Source organism: Hemiscyllium ocellatum, chromosome 9, assembly GCF_020745735.1.
Source record: "Hemiscyllium ocellatum isolate sHemOce1 chromosome 9, sHemOce1.pat.X.cur, whole genome shotgun sequence".
Classification (NCBI taxonomy): Eukaryota; Metazoa; Chordata; class Chondrichthyes; order Orectolobiformes; family Hemiscylliidae; genus Hemiscyllium; species Hemiscyllium ocellatum.
This window is the reverse complement of record NC_083409.1, coordinates 40,881,248-40,903,100: the sequence shown is the minus strand read 5'-3', so window position 1 is coordinate 40,903,100 and position 21,853 is coordinate 40,881,248. Positions and strand designations below refer to the sequence as shown.

The window sequence follows — 21,853 nt, the reverse complement described above, 5'->3', positions numbered from 1 at the left end:
AGCAATCTCCCATGGGGGACTTTATCAAAAGCGTTGCTGAAGTCCATGTAGACTACATTGAATGTGTTGCTGTCATCTATACACCTGATTACTACTACAAAAAACTCAATCAAGGTTGGTCAGACATGATCTCCCCTTTTAAAAAAAATGCTGATTGTTCTTGATTAATCCCATCCTCTCCCAGTGCAGATTAATTCTATCCCTTAGAATTGCTTCCTATAGTTTCTCATCACTGACATTGACAGGCTTCCAGTTTCTTGGTTTTGCCCATGCTTCTTTCTTGGATAATTGCACTATATTGCTCACCCTTGCACTTCTCCTGTAGCCAGAGAGGTATTGAATTATTGGCAGCCAATTATTGGCTGACCCAACACAGGAGTAGAACAGACAACCCTTGAGCATATTCATCCAACTAATATTACCCCCAAACAAAGTTTAATTGGTCATTATTAACTGTGTTGATGGATGGTCACTTACAGGGAATGCCCAGGCCTGTTTACAGCTATTTCATTTCTTGCCTTACTCAACAGCCTCCATTACCTTTCATCCTGCCCTGGATATTTATCTACTTTTAAGCCTGTTAGACTACTCAGAACTTCATCTCTGTTTATGATAATTTCTATAGGTATATCACAGTCCTGTCATTGACTGAAAATATTCATTTAGAACCCTATGTGGTCCTTTGGCTCCATTACAAATCATCATTGTGGTCTGTAAATGGGCTGTATTGTTTCCCTCATTATCCTTTTACACTTAATGTATAACTTAGGGTTTCCTTTATTTTGTCGGACGTTTATTCTGTCATGATTGCTTTATGCTTTCCTAACTTCCTTTTTAAGTTACCCCTTGTACATTCTGCCACAAGGTCATGTTGACCTTGATTTAGATTGCAAATACCTATATATTGTAGAATGTGATCTTTGCCTCAATACGTTGTATTGACTAAGCATGTAGTGAATCTATAATTTTACAGTTGATATCTTTTCAGTTTACTAAAAACACCAGAAAATAAATTCATTGCTTAGTTTCTCAATACATCACAGCAAATTGTGGAGAGACATCAGTTCAAACTCTGACTCTACTAGGTACCTTTTGGCAACCATGCCTGGTGAAGAAATAAAAAGCAGAGCCCTTGCATCTTCCAACAGCAATGGGTTTTCAACTAGCTGTCTTTTTACACATTTTAACATTGGTTTGGAAATTAGAATATAAGTGAAAATGCACCATTAAAATGTTCTTATCCATACATCTGTGCATAATCTAAAGGAATGTCAGTTTCTGTTACTGACACAGCCTGATGACTGTGCTGTTCTTCAAATAAGACACTAAACTGAAGCACCAGTCAATTGTAAAGTGATTCAAATGGGTATTAAAGATCATGTGCAATGGAAATGGCTGTGACAACACAGGAGTAGAACGGACAACCCTTGAGCATATTCATCCAACTAATATTACCCCCAAACAAAGTTTAATTGGTCATTATTAACTGTGTTGATGGATGGTCACTTACAGGGAATGCCCAGGCCTGTTTACAGACACTGTAATAAAAGCAAAATACTGTCGATGCTGTAAATCTGAAATATAAATAGAAAATGCCAAAAATACTCAGCAGCTCAGGCAGCATCTTTGGGGAGAGAAACAGAGTTGATGTAGCAAGTAGAGTATAATTTTGTATGACGCCTTCCTTAATTATCGTCATAGGTGCCGGATTTCAATTTGAATCACTGGCATCTGCCATAGATATAAACCTGGAAAATAAAAGATATGTTATAAGTAACAGTTTGGGACGTTGGCCTCTAATACAAAAACCCATGGCTGTTTTTATTATTGTAATCAATATTTGTGTGTTTTAATCACCAGCAGTCTGCTGACGGTTGATTTTTGCCAACACTCTTTCACGTGGCTTAGGTATCTACTTCATGGTGATATTTTCAAATCAATCTATTCACGATGTTATTATACACCTGTGGAGTTTCTCAGCCTACTCCAAGTTGCAAGTCATCACAGAGTTTTGAGATCACCACTGGATTGTGATTGGACATAGAATCATCAGTTGAGCTGAACTGCACTATTGGTGCATTTTTATGTTGGCTTCAGCCAAATGCCAATTTAGTGCCCAGCCAACCAGAGTTATGACTGCTGCAAGCATCCAAGCCCCAGGCCAGGGAGCCTAGAACACAGTCATGGTGACTGTGAAGAAGATATGCCAGAAAATCAGATGTTTATTGTGCAGCATTTCATCTTGGATTGCTGAGGATTCCAGAAAGAAAACAAAAGCAGTGCAAGGCTTGCAGAAAAACAAGGACATTGCAGAGGGGGATTACATAGTCTAACCTGGATATTCTGCTGTGAGGAGGCGATTTCACCATCTCCAAGGCTAAGGAGGTGTTGGGTGGGCACCTCATAGCAGATGTTATGTACACAAATGTTCTCCTGACAGTAACTAATGTTTAACCCCCAGCAGTAAAGAGTGTGCTTTTGGCCATCCTACAACAGCTCCCACTGCTCTTGGAAACATTCATGTCAGTCATTCTGGTTGGTGACTTCAACTGCATTGTTGATACAGTTGGGCGATCTCAAAGGGCTGATGGATTCCTGATAGAAACAGTTAAAGAAGCCAAGCAGCATCAAGAGGTCCTTCACTCTCAAAGTGTCCAGGAGATGAGACATAGAGATGGGAAAACTGTCCTAACTCCAGAAAAGGAAAACCACTCCTACGACAGACAATGGGAATCAGTGTCAAGGAATATCTCCAGTAGGTGAAGAGCAAGCAAGCCTTGCTCTTTGCCTCAGAGGCCTCCATGATAAACCTCTGTTCCAGGATCCGTAACATGAAGCAGGATGAGACGTCCTCGACTTCATTTTTCCAGAAGGTGCATTGGGAGAACTTTATGATCAGCAGCTTGAATGAAGAGGATGGCTGTATAACATCACCTCAGTTGATATCCTGAGGCCTCCCAGTCATTCCTGTCCTCTATCACAAGTTCTTAGACGACAGCACACTGGAAATATTGGAGTAGCTGTTATCTCAGGATGATCTAACCAAGGCCCTCCAGTACTTTGAGAAGAGTAATATTCCTGGAACTGACAACTTTCCAGCTGAGTTGTATTCAATTCTCTGGGTCTTGATTGGCCGGATCCTGCTGGAGGAGTAGAACAGTATGTTTTTAGCCGGTAGCATTTGCAAATCCATGAAGAAGAGTATCATCCCCCTCATCTACAAGTGGAAGGGTGAGAGGGAGGAAATTAGAAATTGATGACCAATGTCAAATGTGGATTACAAAATCCTATCTGAGGTCATTGCCATATAGGTTAGGTCTGCTCTGGGATTGGTGATTCCCCCTAACAAAACCTGTGCTGTACTGGGCAGGAAGAAGTGTTGTGTTCCTCAGGAATATGATCACCTATGTGCAGGTAAAAACACCTGTTGTGCAGGATGTTTGGGGGGGGGGGGTGGGTGAGTAAACACCATGGTTCACCAGTCTGGACCAGGAGAATGCCTTTGGCAGGCTTTCACACACCTACATGGGGGATGTTCTCTCCCAAATGGGCTTTGGGAAAGGAATCTTCAATTGGCTTTGACTGCTGTTCACCAGCATCAGTAGTGCAATCACAATCAAAGGAACAACTGGGAGACTGTGCTGTCTGTGGGCTTTTTGGCACACGGTTTGACATAAAAGGATTTCCTGAATCTCAGGGTCAGATTGGGAAAGCTTTCTAATCAAATCTGGGGCCAGGCAAGGCTACCCACTGAGTCCTGCCTTGCTTGTGTATTGCACAGAGCATTCAGGAAGAATGCAAGCTTGAAATGTGCAGGTAAAGGTACGGCTAGAAAATGGGAAGCCTTCAGAAATGAGGTAACAAGAATCCAGAGAAAATATATTCCTGTCAGGGTAAAAGGGAAGGCTGGTAGGTATAGGGAATGTTGGATGACTAAAGAATTTGAGGGTTTAGTTAAGAAAAAGAAGGAAGCAGATGTCAGTTATAGACAGGAGAGATCAAGTGAATCCTTAGCGTATAAAGGAAGTAGGAGTATACTTAAGAGGGAAATCAGGAGGGCAAAACAGGGACATGAGATAGCTTTGTCAAATAGAATTAAGGAGAATCCAAAGGGTTTTTACAAATATATTAAGGACAAAAGGGTAACTAGGGAAAGAATAGGGCCCCTCAAAGATCAGCAAGGCGGCCTTTGTGTGGAGCCTCAGAAAATGGGGGAGATACTAAATGAATATTTTGCATCAGTATTTACTGTGGAAAATGATATGGAAGATATAGACTGTAGGGAAATAGATGGTGATATCTTGCAAAATGTCCAGATTACAGAGGAGGAAGTGCTGAATGTCTTGAAACGGTTAAAGGTGGATAAATGCCCAGGACCTGATCAGGTGTACCCAAGAAGTCTGTGGGAAGCTAGAGAAGTGATTGCTGGACCTCTTGCTGAGATATTTGTATCATCGATCGTCACAGGTGAGGTGCCGGAAGATTGGAAGTTGGCAAATGTGCCACAGTTTAAGAAGGGCGGTAAAGACAAGCCAGGGAACTATAGACCATGAGGCTGACCTCGGTGGTGGGCAAGTTGTTGGAGGGAATCCTGAGGGACAGGATGTACATGTATTTGGAAAGGCAAGGACTCATCCGGGATAGTCAACATGGCTTTGTGCGTGGGAAATCATGTCTCACAAACTTGATTGAGTTTTTTGAAGAAGTAACAAAGAAGATTGATGAGGGCAGAGCAGTAAATGTGATCTATATGAACTTCAGTAAGGTGTTCAACAAGGTTCCCCATGGAAGACTGATTAGCAAGGTTAGATCTCATGAAATACAGGGAAAACTAGCCATTTGAATACAGAATTGGCTCAAAGGTAGAAGACAGAGGGTGGTGGTGGAGGGCTGTTTTTCAGACTGGAGGTCTGTGACCAGTGGAGTGCCACAAGGATAGGTGCAGGGCCCTCTACTTTTGTCAGTTACATAAATGATTTGGATGCGAGCATAACAGGTACAGTTAGTAAGTTTGCAGATGATACCAAAATTGGAAGTGTAGTGGACAGCGAAGAGGGTTACCTCAGATTACAACAGGATCTGGACCAGATGAGCCAATAGGCTGAGAACTGGAAGATGGAGTTTAATTCAGATAAATGCGAGGTGCTGCATTTTGGGAAAGCAAATCTTAGCAGGACTTACACACTTAATGGTAAGGTCCTAGGGAGTGTTGCTGAACAAAGAGACCTTGGAGTGCAGATTCATAGCTCCTTGAAAGAGGAGTCGCAGGTAGATAGGATAGTGAAGAAGGTGTTTGGTATGCTTTCCTTTATTGGTCAGAGCATTTAGTATAGGAATTGGGAGGTCATGTTGCAGCTGTACAGGACATTGGTTAGGCCACTGTTGGAAATTTGCGTGCAATTCTGGTCTCCTTCCTATCGGAAAGATGTTGTGAAAGTTGAAAGGGTTCAGAAAAGATTTACAAGGATGTTGCCAGGGTTGGAGGATCTGAGCTACAGGGAGAGGCTGAACAGGCTGGCGCTGTTTTCCCTGGAGCATCGGAGGCTGAGGGGTGACCTTATAGAGGGTTACAAAATTATGAGGGGCATGGATATGATAAATAGACAAAGTCTTTTCCCTGGGATCAGGAAGTCCAGAACTAGAGGGCATAGGTTTAGGGTGTGAGGGCAAAGATATAAAAGGGATCTCTGGGCAGCATTTTCACGCAGAGGGTGGTACGTGTATGGAATGAGCTGCCAGAGGATGTGGTGGAGGCTGGTACAATTGCAACATTTAAGAGGCATTTGGATGGGTATATGAATAGGAAGGGTTTGGAGGGATATGGGCCGGGTGCTGGCAGGTGGGACTAGATTGGGTTGGGATATCTGGTCTGCATGGACAGGTTGAACCGAAGGGTCTGTTTCCTTGCTGTACATCTCCATGACTCTATGAACGGGGTGACTATTCAAGACAGTGGAGGCTGCTGGTCAAAGCCTCCTTGTATGTGGATGATGTCACCATTTTCTGCTCAGATCCGCTGTTAGTGCGCAGACTTCTGAGCATCTGTGTTTAGTTCAAACCAGCCTCAGGAGCTAAGGTAAATTGCAGCAAGAATGAGGCTATGTTCATTGGGAACTGGGCCAAACAATCTTTTATCCCCTTCATCAACAAGTCAGATTATCTGAAGGTGCTGGGAATATAGGAGAAAGTGAGGACTGCAGATCCTGGAGATCAGAGTCTAGAGTGTGTTGCTGGGAAAGCACAGCCGGTCAGGCAGCATCCGAGGAACAGGAGAATCAATGTTTCAGGCATAAGCTCTTCATCAGGAATTCCCTCAAACTTCCCTCAAAGCGCCTACCAGAGACTGTCATACATCTTCTTCTGGAGTGTGCCTTTGCAAAAAAAATGTCTGGAGAGAGATGGAGGTTTTGTTGAGGTTTGTCAGCTCTGTGACAGATGACTCTGTGCTGCACAGTCTGTTCCCAGGCACTGCACCTTGAGGACCATCTTTTTTTTATTTCAAAAATATACTTTATTCGTAAAATAATCATAAAATAATTTGATGGTCTGTACATTTGGTCAAGCCATACATATGTCAACATTTACATACACAGATCAGAAATTATCCTTGTTATTTACAGGTCTGGGCATTTCTCCCTCATATGCCCATATATTTAGTTGAGGCGTCAGCAGAGCCCAAAATGACAGCATGGGCCCCCTGTTCTTCTTTAGGCAGGCAGATTTTAAACGTTGGTCTTTCCCCACCGTGCCTTGGTGGCAGCTGCCCCAAGCTTCAGCGTGTCCCTCAACACATAGTCCTGGACCTTGGAATGTGCCAGTCTGCAACACTCAGTCGGGGTCAATTCCTTCACCTGGAAGATCAACAGGTTTCGGACAGCCAGGAGGGCGTCCTTCACCGAATTGATGATCCTCCAGGCATAGTTGATGTTCGTCTCAGTGTGCGTCCCAGGGAACGGAGCACGGAGTCCCTCATCATGGCACTGCTCGGGACGAACCTCGACAAACACCACTGCATTCCTCTCCAGACTTCCTCTGCATAGGCACATTCCAGAAGGAGGTGTGTGACAGTCTCTTCCCCCCCACCCCCCGCAGCCAATTCGAGGGCAGCGTGCGGTGCGGCTGAGAGTCCGGGCGTGCATAAAGGATCTCACAGGCAGAGCCCTTCTCACCACCAGCCAAGCCATGTCTTGGTGCTTGTTGGACAGTTCTGGCGATGAGGCATCCTGCCAAATGGCTTTGACAGTCTGCTCAGGGAACCGCTCGATAGGATCCGCCCTCTCCTTTTCCCGAAGGGTCTCGAGGACACTACGTGCTGACCACTTCCTGATGGACTTGTGGCCAAAGGTGTTTTTCTTCATAAACTTCTCCACGAAGGACAGGTGATATGGAACGGTCCAACTACTCGGAGCGTTCCGTGGCAGCGAGGCCAGGCCCATCCTTCGCAACACCGGGGACAGGTAGAACTTAAGTACGTAGTGACACTTGGTGTTTGCGTACCGGGGATCCACGCACAGCTTGATGCAGCCACACACAAAGGTGGCCATCAGGGTGAGGATGGCATTGGGTGTATTTTATCCCCCGTTGCCCAGATCTTTGTATAGCGAGTCCCTTCGGACCCGGTTCATCTTTGAACTCCATATAAACTGGAAGATGGCCCGGGTGACTGCAGTGGCGCAGGTTCTGGGACCATCAACTGGATGAAAGATGCTCTTTGGTTTGCTCCAAACTTGTTGGTCTTCCAGTGTAAAGGGTTGACATTGACTGAGGGTTGAAGAGGCACATTTCAGAGTCCAGGACTATGTGCTCAAGGACAACCTAATGCGTGGGGTAGCTGCTGCAAAGATGCAGTGGAGAAAGATCACCATCTAAGGTCGTTCTGCTAAAGTATAATGAGGTTCTATTCAGTTTTCAAACTCTTGGTGCCTCAACATTAATGTAAATAGTTCCTGTGTAAGTAGAACACATCTTTGTTTTGTAACTGCAGGAAAGTTCGGAGGAATGTCAAATTCTGATGAGTGGTTTGTATTTTCTCTACAAAGACTTTACAGAACTGCTGTACTTATAAAGTTTGTTCATGATAAAATGTATTTTTGCAATAAAATATTAATGTCCCTCTGGAGTAGGAAGGACTTGACAACCAGGGTGTCCTGGTTCAGAGGTAGAGACACTACCACTGTTCAACAAGAGTCTCGGAATTTTAGAATGCTGCTGACGCAGCAGTGCCCCTTATTGTGACGGCGCCTTGGAACTGAAGGTAGCAACAAGAGGGTGATGCACACAATGGCTCGTGCTGCTGTAAACACTGCCCGCTGCCCCGGAGGTTTGCGGTGAGGGCATGTTTCAGACTCTGCGCCGCTATTTCACTCGGGCTCATTGAGCTCGACGTTTATCGCCTCTGATCGTCGGATTTCCCTGCGATTGCTCTCAAGATCACATGGGGCGAAGGGAAGAAACTTTTCCGCAAACTCCCCCCCGTGCACCTTGGCAGTGCAAACCTTCCGAGAAGCGTTTTCGGTTCAAATCCAGTAGATATTCCTAACCTTGTTTAACACGGGAACTTCAGTTTTAAAATGGGGAATGCTGGAAATATTCAGCACATGAAAAAAAAACTTGATGTTGCAGGACAGTGACGTGGAAATTGTGCATAGCAGATACCCATTAGGCTTGGACATCAAAACTAATCAGTCGAGTCGCGAAACCGTAATAAAACGCCCATTTACTTTGCTGATGAATATTTTTTAAAACGTACAACTATATCTAAAGCTTTATAATTTCATCTATTCCTGTTATGCCTGAATAACTTGTTCAATCAGTTTTAGCAAGCACAGCAGTGCACGTCTGCTTCCTTTTGTGAAGATGGGACAGCTTTTTACCAAATTACCAGAAGAAAAACGCCAGGCTGCTTTGCATTTTATTCGCGTAAGTTTCCTCTGGTTGTGTTCGTCTATACATCGGTTTTGTCCTCCGTACTCTTTCATTAGCTGTTGATGTTCAGCCCAATCGACTGTTTCATTAATTCGCATTCGAAATTCCCATTCCGAAGGTCTTGAAAATAATGGTTGCACCTCTGTTGGCTGCAGAGTCATTGGTGAAATGGCTACATTGGATTAGTTTCTGGATCAGTGGTGCTGGAAGAGCACAGCAGTTCAGGCAGCATCCAACCAGCAGCATTTCGCTGCTGGTTGGATGCTGCCTGAACTGCTGTGCTCTTCCAGCACCACTGATCCAGAATCTGGTTTCCCGCATCTGCAGTCATTGTTTTTACCTACATTGGATTAGTCCCTGGTAGAAAATCTTTTGCGGGAAAGCATCTTCGAGCAGACATTCATCAGACTGAGTGATAGGTCCCTAGATACTGCAGATGGAGGACCCGATCTCTTAGTAGTCAGTTAACCTTGTTTAGCAGAATGCTTCATTGCCACAACTTTCAAACAAGAACCAAGATTTTTTTAATTCAAAAATATATTTTATTCATAAATACTTTGATCTATACAACTGGACACGCCATACATATGTAGATATTGCACATTTTTGCATACCAAAACAGAATAATCATTCCTATTTACAGGTCTGTACAATTACATTTTTTAGCTGAGGCGTCAGCAGACCCCAAAAGACTGCATGGGCCTCCTGTTCTTCTTAGGCAGGCAGATGTTACACGGTGGTCTTTCCCCACCGCACCTTGGCGGCAGCTGTCCCAAGCTTCATCGCATCCCTCAACACGTGGTCCTGGATCTTGGAAAGTGCCAGTCTGCAACACTCAGTAGGGGTCAACTCCTTCAGCTGGAAGATCAACAGGTTTTGGACCGCCCAGAGAGCGTCCTTCACCGAGTTGATGATCCTCCAGGTGCAGTTGATGTTCGTCTCGGTGTGCGTCCCGGGGAACAGGCCGTAGAGCACAGAGTCCCGCGTCACGGCGCTGCTCGGGACGAACCTCAACAAACACCACTGCATTCCTCTCCAGACTTCCTCTGCATAGGCACATTCCAGAAGGAGGTGTGGAAACAAGCATCAAGATGCCTCTTGACTGGTGGTGAGAATGACTTTCTCTGTCAGATCTTTCTTCCTCCATGTGGTCATCTCATCCTCTTTGCCTACTGACTTTGAGGTAACAGTGATAGGGAAGAAGCAATCAGCCCACACCTTCTGAAATGTACCTGTATAAAGAAGGTCTGAACAGAGGTAGTGGTTTTTGAAGATGTTCATTTCCAGGACCCCTAAAAGCTGTGCTCTCTGATCTGCAGGCTGCTGTCAGGGCCATAAACTGAAACAAACATTGTAGCTGGTGGACTATTAACTTGGTGAAAGGCATCGTTGTTTTGCTGCATTTGGGATAAAGTTTCTCACATATCTGACAGAAGTGTACACTGGTCCAACATGAGAGGGCTTTCAAAGACTGTCACAGCATTTTCTATCTAAACTGTAAAGCTATAACATGACATTGACTTTAAAATTGAATTAATATATTATCATTGGGTAGAAGTGACCTGTACAAGAAGGATGGATTGTACCTAAATTGGAAGGGAAATTTGCTAGAGCTGCTCGGGAGGATTTAAACTAGTAAGGTGGGGGGATGGGACCCAGGGAGATAGTGAGGAAAGAGATCAATCTGAGACTGGAACAGTTGAGAACAGAAGTGAGTCAAACAGTCAGGGCAGGCAGGGACAAGGTAGGACTAATCAATTAAACTGCATTGATTTCAATGCAAGGGGACGAACAGGAAAGGCAGATTGTTCAGAACGTGGAACTGAGATATCATAGCAATTACAGAAACATGGCTCAGGGATGGCAGCTTAATTTCAGGATACAAACGCTACAGGAAGGATAGAAAGGGAGGCAAGAGAGGAAGAGGAGTTTCATTTTTGATAAGGGGTAGCATTACAGCTGTGCTGAGGGAGGATATTCCCGGAACTACATGCAGGGAAGTTATTTGGGTGGAACTGAGAAATAAGAAAGGGATGATCACCTTATTGGAATTGTATTATAGACTCCCCAATAGTCAGAGGGAAATTGAGAAACAAACCTGTAAGGAGATCTCAGCTATCTTTAAGAATAATAGAGTGGTTACGGTAGGGGACGTCAATTTTCCAAACGTAGACTGGGACTGCCATAGTGAACAAGGTTTAGATGGAGAGGAATTTCTTAAGTGTGTACAAGACAATTTTCTGATTCAGTATGTGGATGTACCTACGAGAGAAGGTGCAAAACTTGACCTACTCTTGGGAAATAACGCAGGGCAGGTGACTGAGGTGTCAGCGGGGGAGCACTTTGGGGCCAGTAACCATAATTCTATTTGTTTTAAAATAGTGATGGAAAAGGATAGACCAGATCTAAAAGTTGAAGTTCTTAATGGTAGAAAAGCTAATTTTGACAGTATTAGGCAAGAACTTTTGAAAGCTGATTGGAGGCAGATCTTCGCAGGTAAAGGAACGGCTGGAAAATGGGAAGCCTTCAGAAATGAGATAATGAGAATCCAGAGAAAGTATATTCCTGTCAGGGTGAAAGGAAAGGCTGGTAGGTATAGGGAATGCTGGACTAAAGAAATTGAGGGTTTGGTTAAGTAAAAGAAGGAAGCATCCGTAAGGTACAGACAGGAGGGATTGAGTGAATCCTTAGAAGAGTATAAAGGAAGTAGGAGTATACTTAAGAGGGAAATCAGGAGGGCAAATAGGGGACATGAGTTAGTTTTGGCAAATAGAATTAAGGAGAATCCAGGATTTTTAAAATACATTAAGGACAAAAGGTAACTAGGGAGAGAATAGGGCCCTTCACAGATCAACAAGGCAGCCTTTGTATCGAGCTGCAGAAAATGAGGGAGATACTAAGTGAATATTTTGCATCAGTATTTATTGTGGAAAAGGATATGGAAGATATAGACTGTAGGGAAATAGATGGTGACATCTTGCAAAATGTCCAGATTACAGAGGAGGAAATGCTGGATGTCTTGAATTAGTTAAAGGTGGATAAATACCCTGATCAGGTGTACCCTAGACCTCTGTGGGAAGCTAGAGAAGTGATTGCTGGGCCTCTTGCTAAGATAATTGTATCATCAATAGTAACAGGTGAGGTGCCAGAAGACTGGAGGTTGGCAAACGTGCCACTGTTTAAGAAGGGCGGTAAGGACAAGCCAGGGAAATATGGTCCAGTGAGCCTGACCTCAGTTGTAGGCAAGTTGTTGGAGGAAATCCTGAGGGACAGGATGTACATGTATTTGGAAAGGCAAGGACTGATTAGGGAGAATCAACATGGCTTTGTGCGTGGGAAATCATGTCTCACAAACTTGATTGGGTGTTTTGAAGAAGTAACAAAGAAGATTGATGAGGGCAGAGCAGTAGATGTGATCTATATGGACTTCAGTAAGGTGTTCGACATGCTTCCCCATGGGAGACTGATTAGCAAGGTTAGATCTCATGGAATGTAGGGAGAACTAGCCATTTGGATACAGAACTGGCTGAAAGGTAGAAGACAGAGGGTGGTGGTGGAGGATTATTTTTTAGATTGGAAGCCTGAGACCAGTGGAGTGCCACAAGGATAGGTGCAGGGTCCTCTACTTTTTGTCATTTACATAAATGATTTGGATGCGAGCATAAGAGGTACAGTTAGTAAGTTTGCAGATGGCACCAAAATTGGAGGTGTAGTGGACAGCGAAGAGGGTTATCTCAGATTACAACAGAATCTGGACCTGATGGGCCAATAGGCTGAGATGTGGCAGATGGAATTTAATTCAGATAAATGCGAGATGTTGCATTTTGGGAAAGCAAATCTTAGCAGGACTTGTACATTTAATGGTAAGGTCCTAGGGAGTGTTGCTGAACAAAGAGACCTTGGAGTGCAGGTTCATAGCTCCTTAAAAGTGGAGTTGCAGGTAGATAGGATAGTGAAGAAGGTGTTTGGTATGCTTTCCATTATTAGTCAGAGTATTGAGTACAGGAGTTGGGAGGTCATGTTGCGGCTGTTCAGGACATTGGTTAGACATTGGAGTATTGCGTGCAATTCTGATCTCCTTCCTATCGGAAAGATGTTGTGAAACTTGAAAGGGTTCAGAAAAGATTTACAAAAATGTTGCCAGGGTTGGAGGATTTGAGCTATACGGAGAGGCTGAACAGGCTGGGGCTGTTTTCCCTGGAGCGTCGGAGGCTGAGGGGTGACCTTATAGAGGGTTACAAAATTATGAGGGGCATGGATAGGATAAATAGACAAAGTCTTTTCCCTGGGGTTGGGGAGTCCAGAACTAGAGGGCATAGGTTTAGGGTGAGAGGGAAAAGATATAAAAGAGACCCACAGGGCAACTTTTTCACAGCCAGGGTGGTACAAGTTTGGAATGAGCTGCCAGAGGATGTGGTGGAGGCTGGTACAATTGCAATATTCAAGAGGCATTTGAATGGGTCTCTGAACAGGAAGAGTTTGGAGGGATACGGGCCAGGTGCTGGCAGGTGGGACTAGATTGGGTTGGGATATCTGGTTGGCATGGACGGGTTGGACTGAAGGTTCTGTTTCCATGCTGTACATCTCTTTGACACTATGTGATAGCATAGCCAAATATAAGTTGCATTGATGTTACCTTTGAGGTAGACAAACTCTTATGGCTAGGAGATAGTGAGGACTGCAGATGCTGGAGATCAGAGCTAAAACTGTGTTGCTGAAATAGTGCAGCAGGTCAGGCAGCATCCAAGGAGCAGGGAAATCAACGTTTCAGGCATGAGCCCTTCTTCAGGAATCACTCACTCCTGAAGAAGGGCTCATGCCCGAAACGTCGATTCTCCTGCTCCTTGGATGCTGCCTGACCTGCTGCACTTTTCCAGCAACACAGTTTAAACTCTTATGGCTGTTCACAGATATTAAGTTTTGTGGATGTCAAAATAAAAATGAAGGGTATCTGGAAGCATGACCAAAAGCTTGTTTGAGTGAATGGATTTTGAAGACTCATTCAAAGTGAGTGGAAAGTAAATGGAAGCGAAAGCAGTTTCTATGTGGCTGAACGAAAAGCTCTTGTTTTGAGGATCGCAGGGAGAAAGGAATGTCAAAAAGGATGGAATTTGAGGCTATGGCTGAGGGCACTTTGGTTCCTTTATCTAAGCAAAGTATACTGGCATTGAAAGCAGTCCGGAAAAAGTCCACTAGGTTGATCTTGGGTATGGAGTGATTTTTATGAGAGATTGAGTCAGTTGGGCTTATACTCTTCAGAGTTTAGAAGAATGAGAAAAACATATATGATTCTTAGGCAGTTTGACAGGTTAGAGATGATGTAATCTCAGAATAAAGTGTCACCCATTTAAGACAAGGATAAGGAGGAATTATTTTCTCTAAGGAAGTGAATTATGGAATTCTTTACTGCAGAGCACTGTCGAGATTAAGTCATTAAGTGCATTCAAAGTGGTGACTCCTACGGTACTGCATGATCAGTGCTTCTTTTCAAGCCATTCACATTATATTAATGATTTAGATGAGGATACAAAGAGATACAGGCCACATGCAGGCAGGTAGGATTAGTTTAGTTTAGCAAACATATTTGGCATGGATGAATTAGACTGAAGGAGCTGTTTCCATGCTGTCTGACTCTAAGTTGCAGATGGCACAAAGCTGGGTGGGAGAATGAACCATGAGGAAGATACTTTAGTGTAATTTGGATAAGTTGAGTGAATACGCAAATGCATAACAGATAAAATATAATGTGGATAAATATGAAGTTATCCATTTTGGAAGCAAAAGCAGGAAGGCAGGTTATTATTTTAATGGCTATAGATTGGGAAAGGGGGAGATTCAATGAAAACTGGCTATCTTTGTACACCAGTCATCAAAGAATGGAGTTGCGACAGGCATTGAAGAAGGCAAAAGGTATGTTGGCCTTCACAGGAAAAAGCTGAGTACAGGAGTAGGAATATCTTGCTGCAATTGTACAGAGCATTGATGAGACCATACCTAGATTACAGTGTGTGGTTTGATCTCCTGTCCTGAGAAAGGATGTTCTGGCTATGGAGAGAATGCAAGATAGATTTACAAGACTGATTTGTGGGGTGGAAGGACTACAAATGAAACAAAACTGGATTGGTATGGATTACATTAACTGGAGTTTAGAGGAATGAGGAGGGATCTTACAGAAACCTATATGATTTTAATAGATTGAGACAGCATAAATGCATGTAGGGTGTTCCCGATGACTGGTGAGTTCAGAACCAGGCGACACAACTTAAGGATACAAGTTAGACCTTTTAGGATTGAGCTGAGAGCAACTTCCTTCACTCAGACAGCAGTTAAGCCAAAATATTGAGTGTTTTCATATAGTTCTTAGGACTGGAGGGATCAAAGAGTATGGGGTGAAAGTGGGAGCGGTATACTGAGTTGAATGATCAGCCATGATAGCCTACTCCTGTTCCTGTATTCTATGTTTATACACATAAGACCAATTTTGTTGGGTTAATTTTTACCAAGATATCTCATATTTGGCCTATGCCTCCACTGTGATCAATGTGGTTCAGATTTTGTGATAAGATTGGCAACAAAATGTTATGTATTCATTGCCATTATTACACTGAAAATGACAGCATGTTCTAGAGGTGCACAGACTCGATGATGCGAAAATCTAGAATTTGCTATCAATGATTCTATAGTACCTGCTTTTCCAATTCATCAGAGAGCGATCTCCTGAGAAATCATTAAAATGAAGTGGCTTCCACATGCACTCCCTGTAAAAAGTATTAGAAAAGTTAGCCCTGCTGAGTGACATGTGACTGGATTTTTAATGGCATATTGACTTCATAAAGAAACAAATCCTATCGTATGACTTGCCTAAACCTTGTTAACAGGCTGGTCATGACCTTGTCAAATGCTACATAAATGTTGAGGAGGGATAAAGCATCATGGTTACAAAAATAGTCTTTATTGGTAATCAATAACAGACAAAGTGAGTAAAGTATCCCATAGCAAATATTAATTCTCACTTGGTAATCATTGTAGGGTCAAGTTTTATCTGTTTCACTTTCCCTGAACCTCAATACTCTTAACCACATCACTGTCTTGAATGACTCCTTGGTATGATTCTTAATATGATCAATATTGTTTTGATTTTCTAGGTTTTTTTTTAATATTAGGCCTGTTTTTAAACTGACATCAGTTTTCATTTGAGATTGCAAATGTCAGTGCACATCATGTTACTCAGATGTAGATAGGCTGATGACTGTTGGATTATTACTTCAAACATCAATTGTTTGCAATTCTGTTTTAAGGAAAATGAGTGTTTTCATTCTCCATAATATCCCTGGGTTAGGAAAGGACAGAAGTCATTCAGATCTTCAATTATTCAATGATTTCTGCTTTTTGGTGCTCAAGCAGGGACATTAGACAAGAACACTAACAGGCTAAGCTGTAACATCATCCATATTCAAGTGGCAAGGCAATAATCATTTCATCGCCTATTCCAAAAAACACTACTGTTTGATTATGGTACCCGTGGATATCAGTGCCCATGAGAAAAAAAATTTTGATTGCAAAATATCAGTATTTCAAAAGGAGAAAAATAAATAACATTTGCTGATTTAGAAAGTGGTGGAACCAATTTATGTATCATATTACAGTAAATAGGATCATAATAAATGGGGCAAGCGTAGGCTAATTGGCATATTTAAGCTTGTCTCATTAATCAAGAAAATCATGACAAATGGATTGTGGCCTCTCCACCATCTTAATGCCTGCCTGTATAATCTTTGACTCCTTCGTCCTCAAAAATCTGTCCAACTCAGCTTTGAATGTATGCAACAGCCAAGCTCTCTTTCTCTGGATCAAAAGGCACTGTTTTCATTGATACAGGACTCAATAACTAGGGGGCATAGGTTCAAGATAAGAGGGAGAAGGTTGAAAGAAATTGAGTGAGGAGAAGTTTGTCAGTCAGAGGGTGATGAGAGTCAAGAGTTCACTGAAAGGGGGGTTAAGTCATAAAGTCTTTTAAAATTTAAGCAGTATTTAGGTATTCACTTGCATTGCTGTAGCCTCCAGGGTTATGGGCCAAAAGCTGGAAAATAGGATTAATGTAGTCAGATCTTTGTTGACTGGTGTATACATAATGTGCTACAAACATCTATTAGTCCGAGGATCATATGCTAAACACTTCAGGCTAAAGGTCATTGCAAATGTTTTATCCTTATCTTTTACACTGGTGTGCTGGGCTAACCCATCATTGAAGATGGGGATATTGTGGCACCATCTCCTCCAATGAGTTGTTTATTTGTCCACCACCAATCATGACTGGATGTGTCAGCACTGTAGAACTTAGATCTGATCTGTTGATTGTGGAATTGTTTCGCCCTATCATTTGCTAATTGTGCTATTTGGTGTGCAAGTAGTCCTGTTTTATAGCTTCACCAGATTGACACTTCATATTTAGGTATACCAAATGCTGCTCCTGGTATGCCCTCCTGCACTCTTCATTGAACCAGAGTTGATTCCTTGGTTTAATGGCAGAATGGTAAATAAACAGTGCCATGAGATTACAGATTATGTTTGAGTACAATTCTGCTGCTGATGGCCCATGGATTCTCAGTCCAGAGTTGCTAGATCTGTTTGAAATCTATTCCATTTAGTACAATGATGGTGCTGCACAACACAACAGAGCATGTTGAGATAGGAATTTGTCTCCCACTTAACTGTACAGAGGTCACGCCTACCAAACTACTGAGATGCATCTGCAAGAGGCAGTTTGACGAGGATGAGGATAAGTATGCTTTTCCATCTCTCATTGCTCAACACCTGCTGTAGATCCCGTCATCCAGTTATTTTCTTTTGGATTCAATCATCTCAGTCACTTGTGGTCCCAAGCCAGTATTCATGATAGGAAGTGAAGTCCTCCACCTGGACTTATGTTCTATGCCCTAGTCACCTTCAGTGTTTGTTTCTTCCGTGTGCTGCTTCAGGGCCCTGCCATGATCACTTTGGAATTATTGCTCTTTAATTGCTATTGTGTACTATTTTTTTTCCACTTGTGCTGTCAGTTCACCCATTTAATTTGTCACAGCTTAACTGCGAAGAGTGTACCATTAAGCATGCCCCACTCTTTCACAAGCCAACACAAATATATAAATGTATAAAATCCCAATTAGAATAATTTGTTTGACTAAATGCTACTCAGGATAAAAGCATTTCACACCAGGTTCTTTCAGTTTACAGAAAACTATGTATTGTAACACACTGCACTGTAATAATAGCACTGAAAACAAAGGATTTATAACTTGGTGTATAGGTCTTCCTTGTATGAGTTCTTCTACCTTAATCTTTCTCAGTTTTTCTGCCTTTTCTCAGAGAGAGAGAGAGAGAGAGAGATGGATGCTTTGTGTGTGCAAGCTCAGGATGTCTTTTGTTCTACTTTACTGCTCTTGACACTTCTATCTTTTTCATACTCTCCAGCTCAACCAACTAGAGCGCGGTTGTCAGGCAGAATTTCCTTAACTCGCAAGAATCTTAGTATTGTTCAGTTTTACTAGTTCCGAAAAGCAACATTATATTGCACAGGTCAATAAGATGCAACATATTATTTTCAGGTTGAAAAACTCAACTAGATTTTTCAGATTTGGCAATGCAACTTCCACTCAGTTTATAATCTCTAAAGTGAAAAATGTGTGACTTCTTAGACATTACAAATGCTAAAAGGTTAAAGAGAAAGAGACTTTAATACTCTACTTTTATCAAATGCATAGCTTAGACAATATTTTCATTAGCGTTGTATTGTTTGAGCCAAGTGTTTGAATTAGCATGTGCTTATTCCCAAAACTTGTAGCATTTCAGGATGTTATTTTATGTTAGATATTAATATCTCTTGCTTATGTTGTTCTCAAAAGGCATGAACCAAAGATATTTCAGTGCAGTGGATCTGTTCCTCATCAGTCTGATCAGTGCTAAAGCTGCGATGTCTCCTACAAAACTACAGTACTTACACTCAATCAGTAGTTCACTAAACAAGAAGCATTATTGAGATTGTTGACAAAGCAGAAAGTACTACGTGAATGTATGTTCACAACAATGATCTTGTAAAATATAGCCAGGATTTAAAAAAAATGATTCAACAAATAATGAACAAACGTAAACAGTTAATTAGTTTCTTACTTGTGAATTATGTTTGTTCTTCAGAACCAAGTTGTACAGAATTGTGTGGTTATATTTTCCAAGACCTATTGCCCTTACTGTATGAAGGCAAAGAGTATCTTTGAAGAAATAGGAGCCAATTTCAAGGCAATCGAACTGGATCAGCGCAAGGATGGTGACCATATTCAAAATATTCTTGAGGAATTGACTGGTGTCAGAACAGTAAGTGACCATGTCCAAACTCCATTAATCTTAGCCCTATCTTCTCAAGTTAAATGTAATTACACAAAATGCAATCTATGTAGTCAAACCAGGATACCAGAAGCAAGTTGAATAGCTCCCAATTTGAGGACACATTTTCATGTATTTATTTTCCATAGACCTTGGGAGATTGCATCAAATTGTCCACAATAGAATTAAATGTCATTAACCGACCTGAGCCAGGATAGATTGATGACCTGCACAGTTTGCATCAACACTCCTGGGTTAAATGGTGAGAATTTTGCCTCAAAAACCCTATCCACCCACTTCGGCTTGTTGTGCAGACACCTTTTGGACATGAATGTATGTTAGTGTTGATTACTACTCCCAGCTGGCCCCCAACCTGACTACCACTCCAGACCCCATTCAGTCACCCACCCACCTACTTTACCCAATATACTTACTGGCCCACCCAACTCAGCAAGACGACAACCTTCACTTTAGTAATGTTGAATAGTTAGTTAACTCACAAAAGCATTGGAACAAGATAATGTCTAAGCCATAAGCTACCTGGTCAGTTATGAAAAATTGATGAATAGAGGAAAAGCCTAATCTGGAGGTTCAGTTCACTTGAGATGCAGTTGAAAATATTTCTTTTGTAGCTTTAGTAGTGTTTAGTGTCACATGTTAATTGCACAATAGTCATTGAATAATCAATCACTTAGACTTGCATCCAAATCTGGTAAAGTTATCATACAAAACCCTTCACTGGGTAACCAAACCTGCTTAAATCTGCATATGTACAGTTTACATCATAATTTGAATGAAGAAAATCATTCAGCTGATATTAGTTAATCCATTCAGTTGTTCATGACAGTCTTGCTGTTGCACAATCTCAATTTCATAAATATATCCAAGGCTTTTGTTTATAATACTCTTACCTAGCTATGTGTATAATTTGATAAGGATACCTCTTCAGGAGAAATAAAAAATAAATTGGAGTCAAGTTTATACAAGATTTGACGTATTATTCCAAAATGCTGTTTTTCCTTTCTCAGGTGCCAAGAGTATTTGTGAATGGAAAGTGCATTGGAGGTGCTACAGACACACACAAGCTCCATTCAAGTGGTGAACTACTGCCTTTAGTGTTACGGTGTACTCCACCTTGCCAATGGGATGAAAGTTTTTGTCTTAATCATTCGCATTAATATTGAATTCTTGCAATTTTCTAACTGTTTGTTACTTTTGAAATAAATCATAAAGATTCAATATTGTGCTAGATTATTTGTATCTACATAATATATTTCAAGCATTTTATTTCCCTGGTCCCCAAACCTTTTTAGTGTTTATAGTCTCCGAGTGCTATTCATTAACTAATCTCTGCATATGATGCTTTTGTTTAAAATCCAGGCAACGTATTAAAAATACCCCACCTCACTTAATTTGGATTTGTATTATGCTTGGTACTTTAGTTATATTTACTTTTATTCCTGTCCTCCATCCTGCTCTCAATGCCACTGTTGTGAATCAGATCAAACCTCCTCAAAATAAATTAAGAAGATAGCCTCGACCCCAACCTTTTCTTATCTTAAAGGCAAATGTAAGGTGTTGTGCTCCTGATGCAACTCAATTTGTCAAACTTCCTTGAAGCAAAGCATACTTTATTCTTACACTATAGTGAAAATACAAAAGAAAGAAGAATTGGAATATCAACTTTATCAGAAAATCTTAACATACTAATAGATTAACTACTAAACAACAACTGTTCCAATATAGTAACATCCAAAAACAAACACTTGACAAAGACAAACTCCATAAAATAAATTCTCTCACATGCATTTCTCCAGTCCAGGAGGAAAGAACATCAAGAAAAACCTCAAGCATTTTCTTCTAGCAGGGAGGGACTTAGCAGCTTACAAACCCCAATAGCTACTGAAAGTTAAACTAAAATCCTGGTTCTTGTAGGAGCTTGACCGCAGCTCTTCATTCTGCTTCTATTGTTACAACTTTAAAAATAAACCCATGGCCTCTCAAATTGTTTACTTTTTTGGCTCGGAATGGATGGCTCAGCATTTCTGTCTCAACCTCTCCTTTCAAAGAAAATGACAAATACACCTCTTAAAGTCATAGTACCATAACAGCTGCATGGAAGAGAATTGTTTTACCTGCATAGTATATGTATAAGATGGACATGTAAGGGAATTGTGGAACTTGGCATGTGTATCATGATCGTTACTATATTATTTGTTTTTACTGCACCTCTTAACATTTGCCTTATGCAAAATTTCATCTCAAATTTTGTTCCTTTATATAATTTTTTTACAATGTTTTGACTTTCACATCCTGTGCCACCTGCACCAATCTATAAATAGAGCAGTTGGATGAATAACCTGTTTCCAGATCATAATACCTGTTTTGTATAGGTCATTAATACCGTACTCTTAAATAACTGGGGTTGATTCTTTCTAGACTTTGGCAATAATCCTTACTCTAATAAGTCTGGCTGTAGTTGGAAGTCACTATCTTTTTACTTATCACATCATGCAATAGTATGTTAATGCATCAAAATACTATATAACAGGGA

The 21,853-nt window shown here is 41.6% G+C and overlaps 1 protein-coding gene across 1 annotated transcript in view; it reads left to right on the top strand.

Annotated features, from left to right (window-relative positions):
- The window catches only part of glrx2 (glutaredoxin 2), a 30,225-nt gene extending 9,748 nt beyond the window's left edge, over nucleotides 1–20,477 (top strand). Inside the window, exons 2-4 of the mRNA XM_060829553.1 lie at nucleotides 8,814–8,919; nucleotides 19,114–19,290; nucleotides 20,328–20,477. Coding sequence (XP_060685536.1) covers nucleotides 8,857–8,919; nucleotides 19,114–19,290; nucleotides 20,328–20,477 — 390 coding nt within the window. The 5' untranslated portion in view covers nucleotides 8,814–8,856. The remainder of the gene's footprint in view (nucleotides 1–8,813; nucleotides 8,920–19,113; nucleotides 19,291–20,327) is intronic.
- The last annotated feature ends 1,376 nt before the right edge of the window (nucleotides 20,478–21,853 follow it).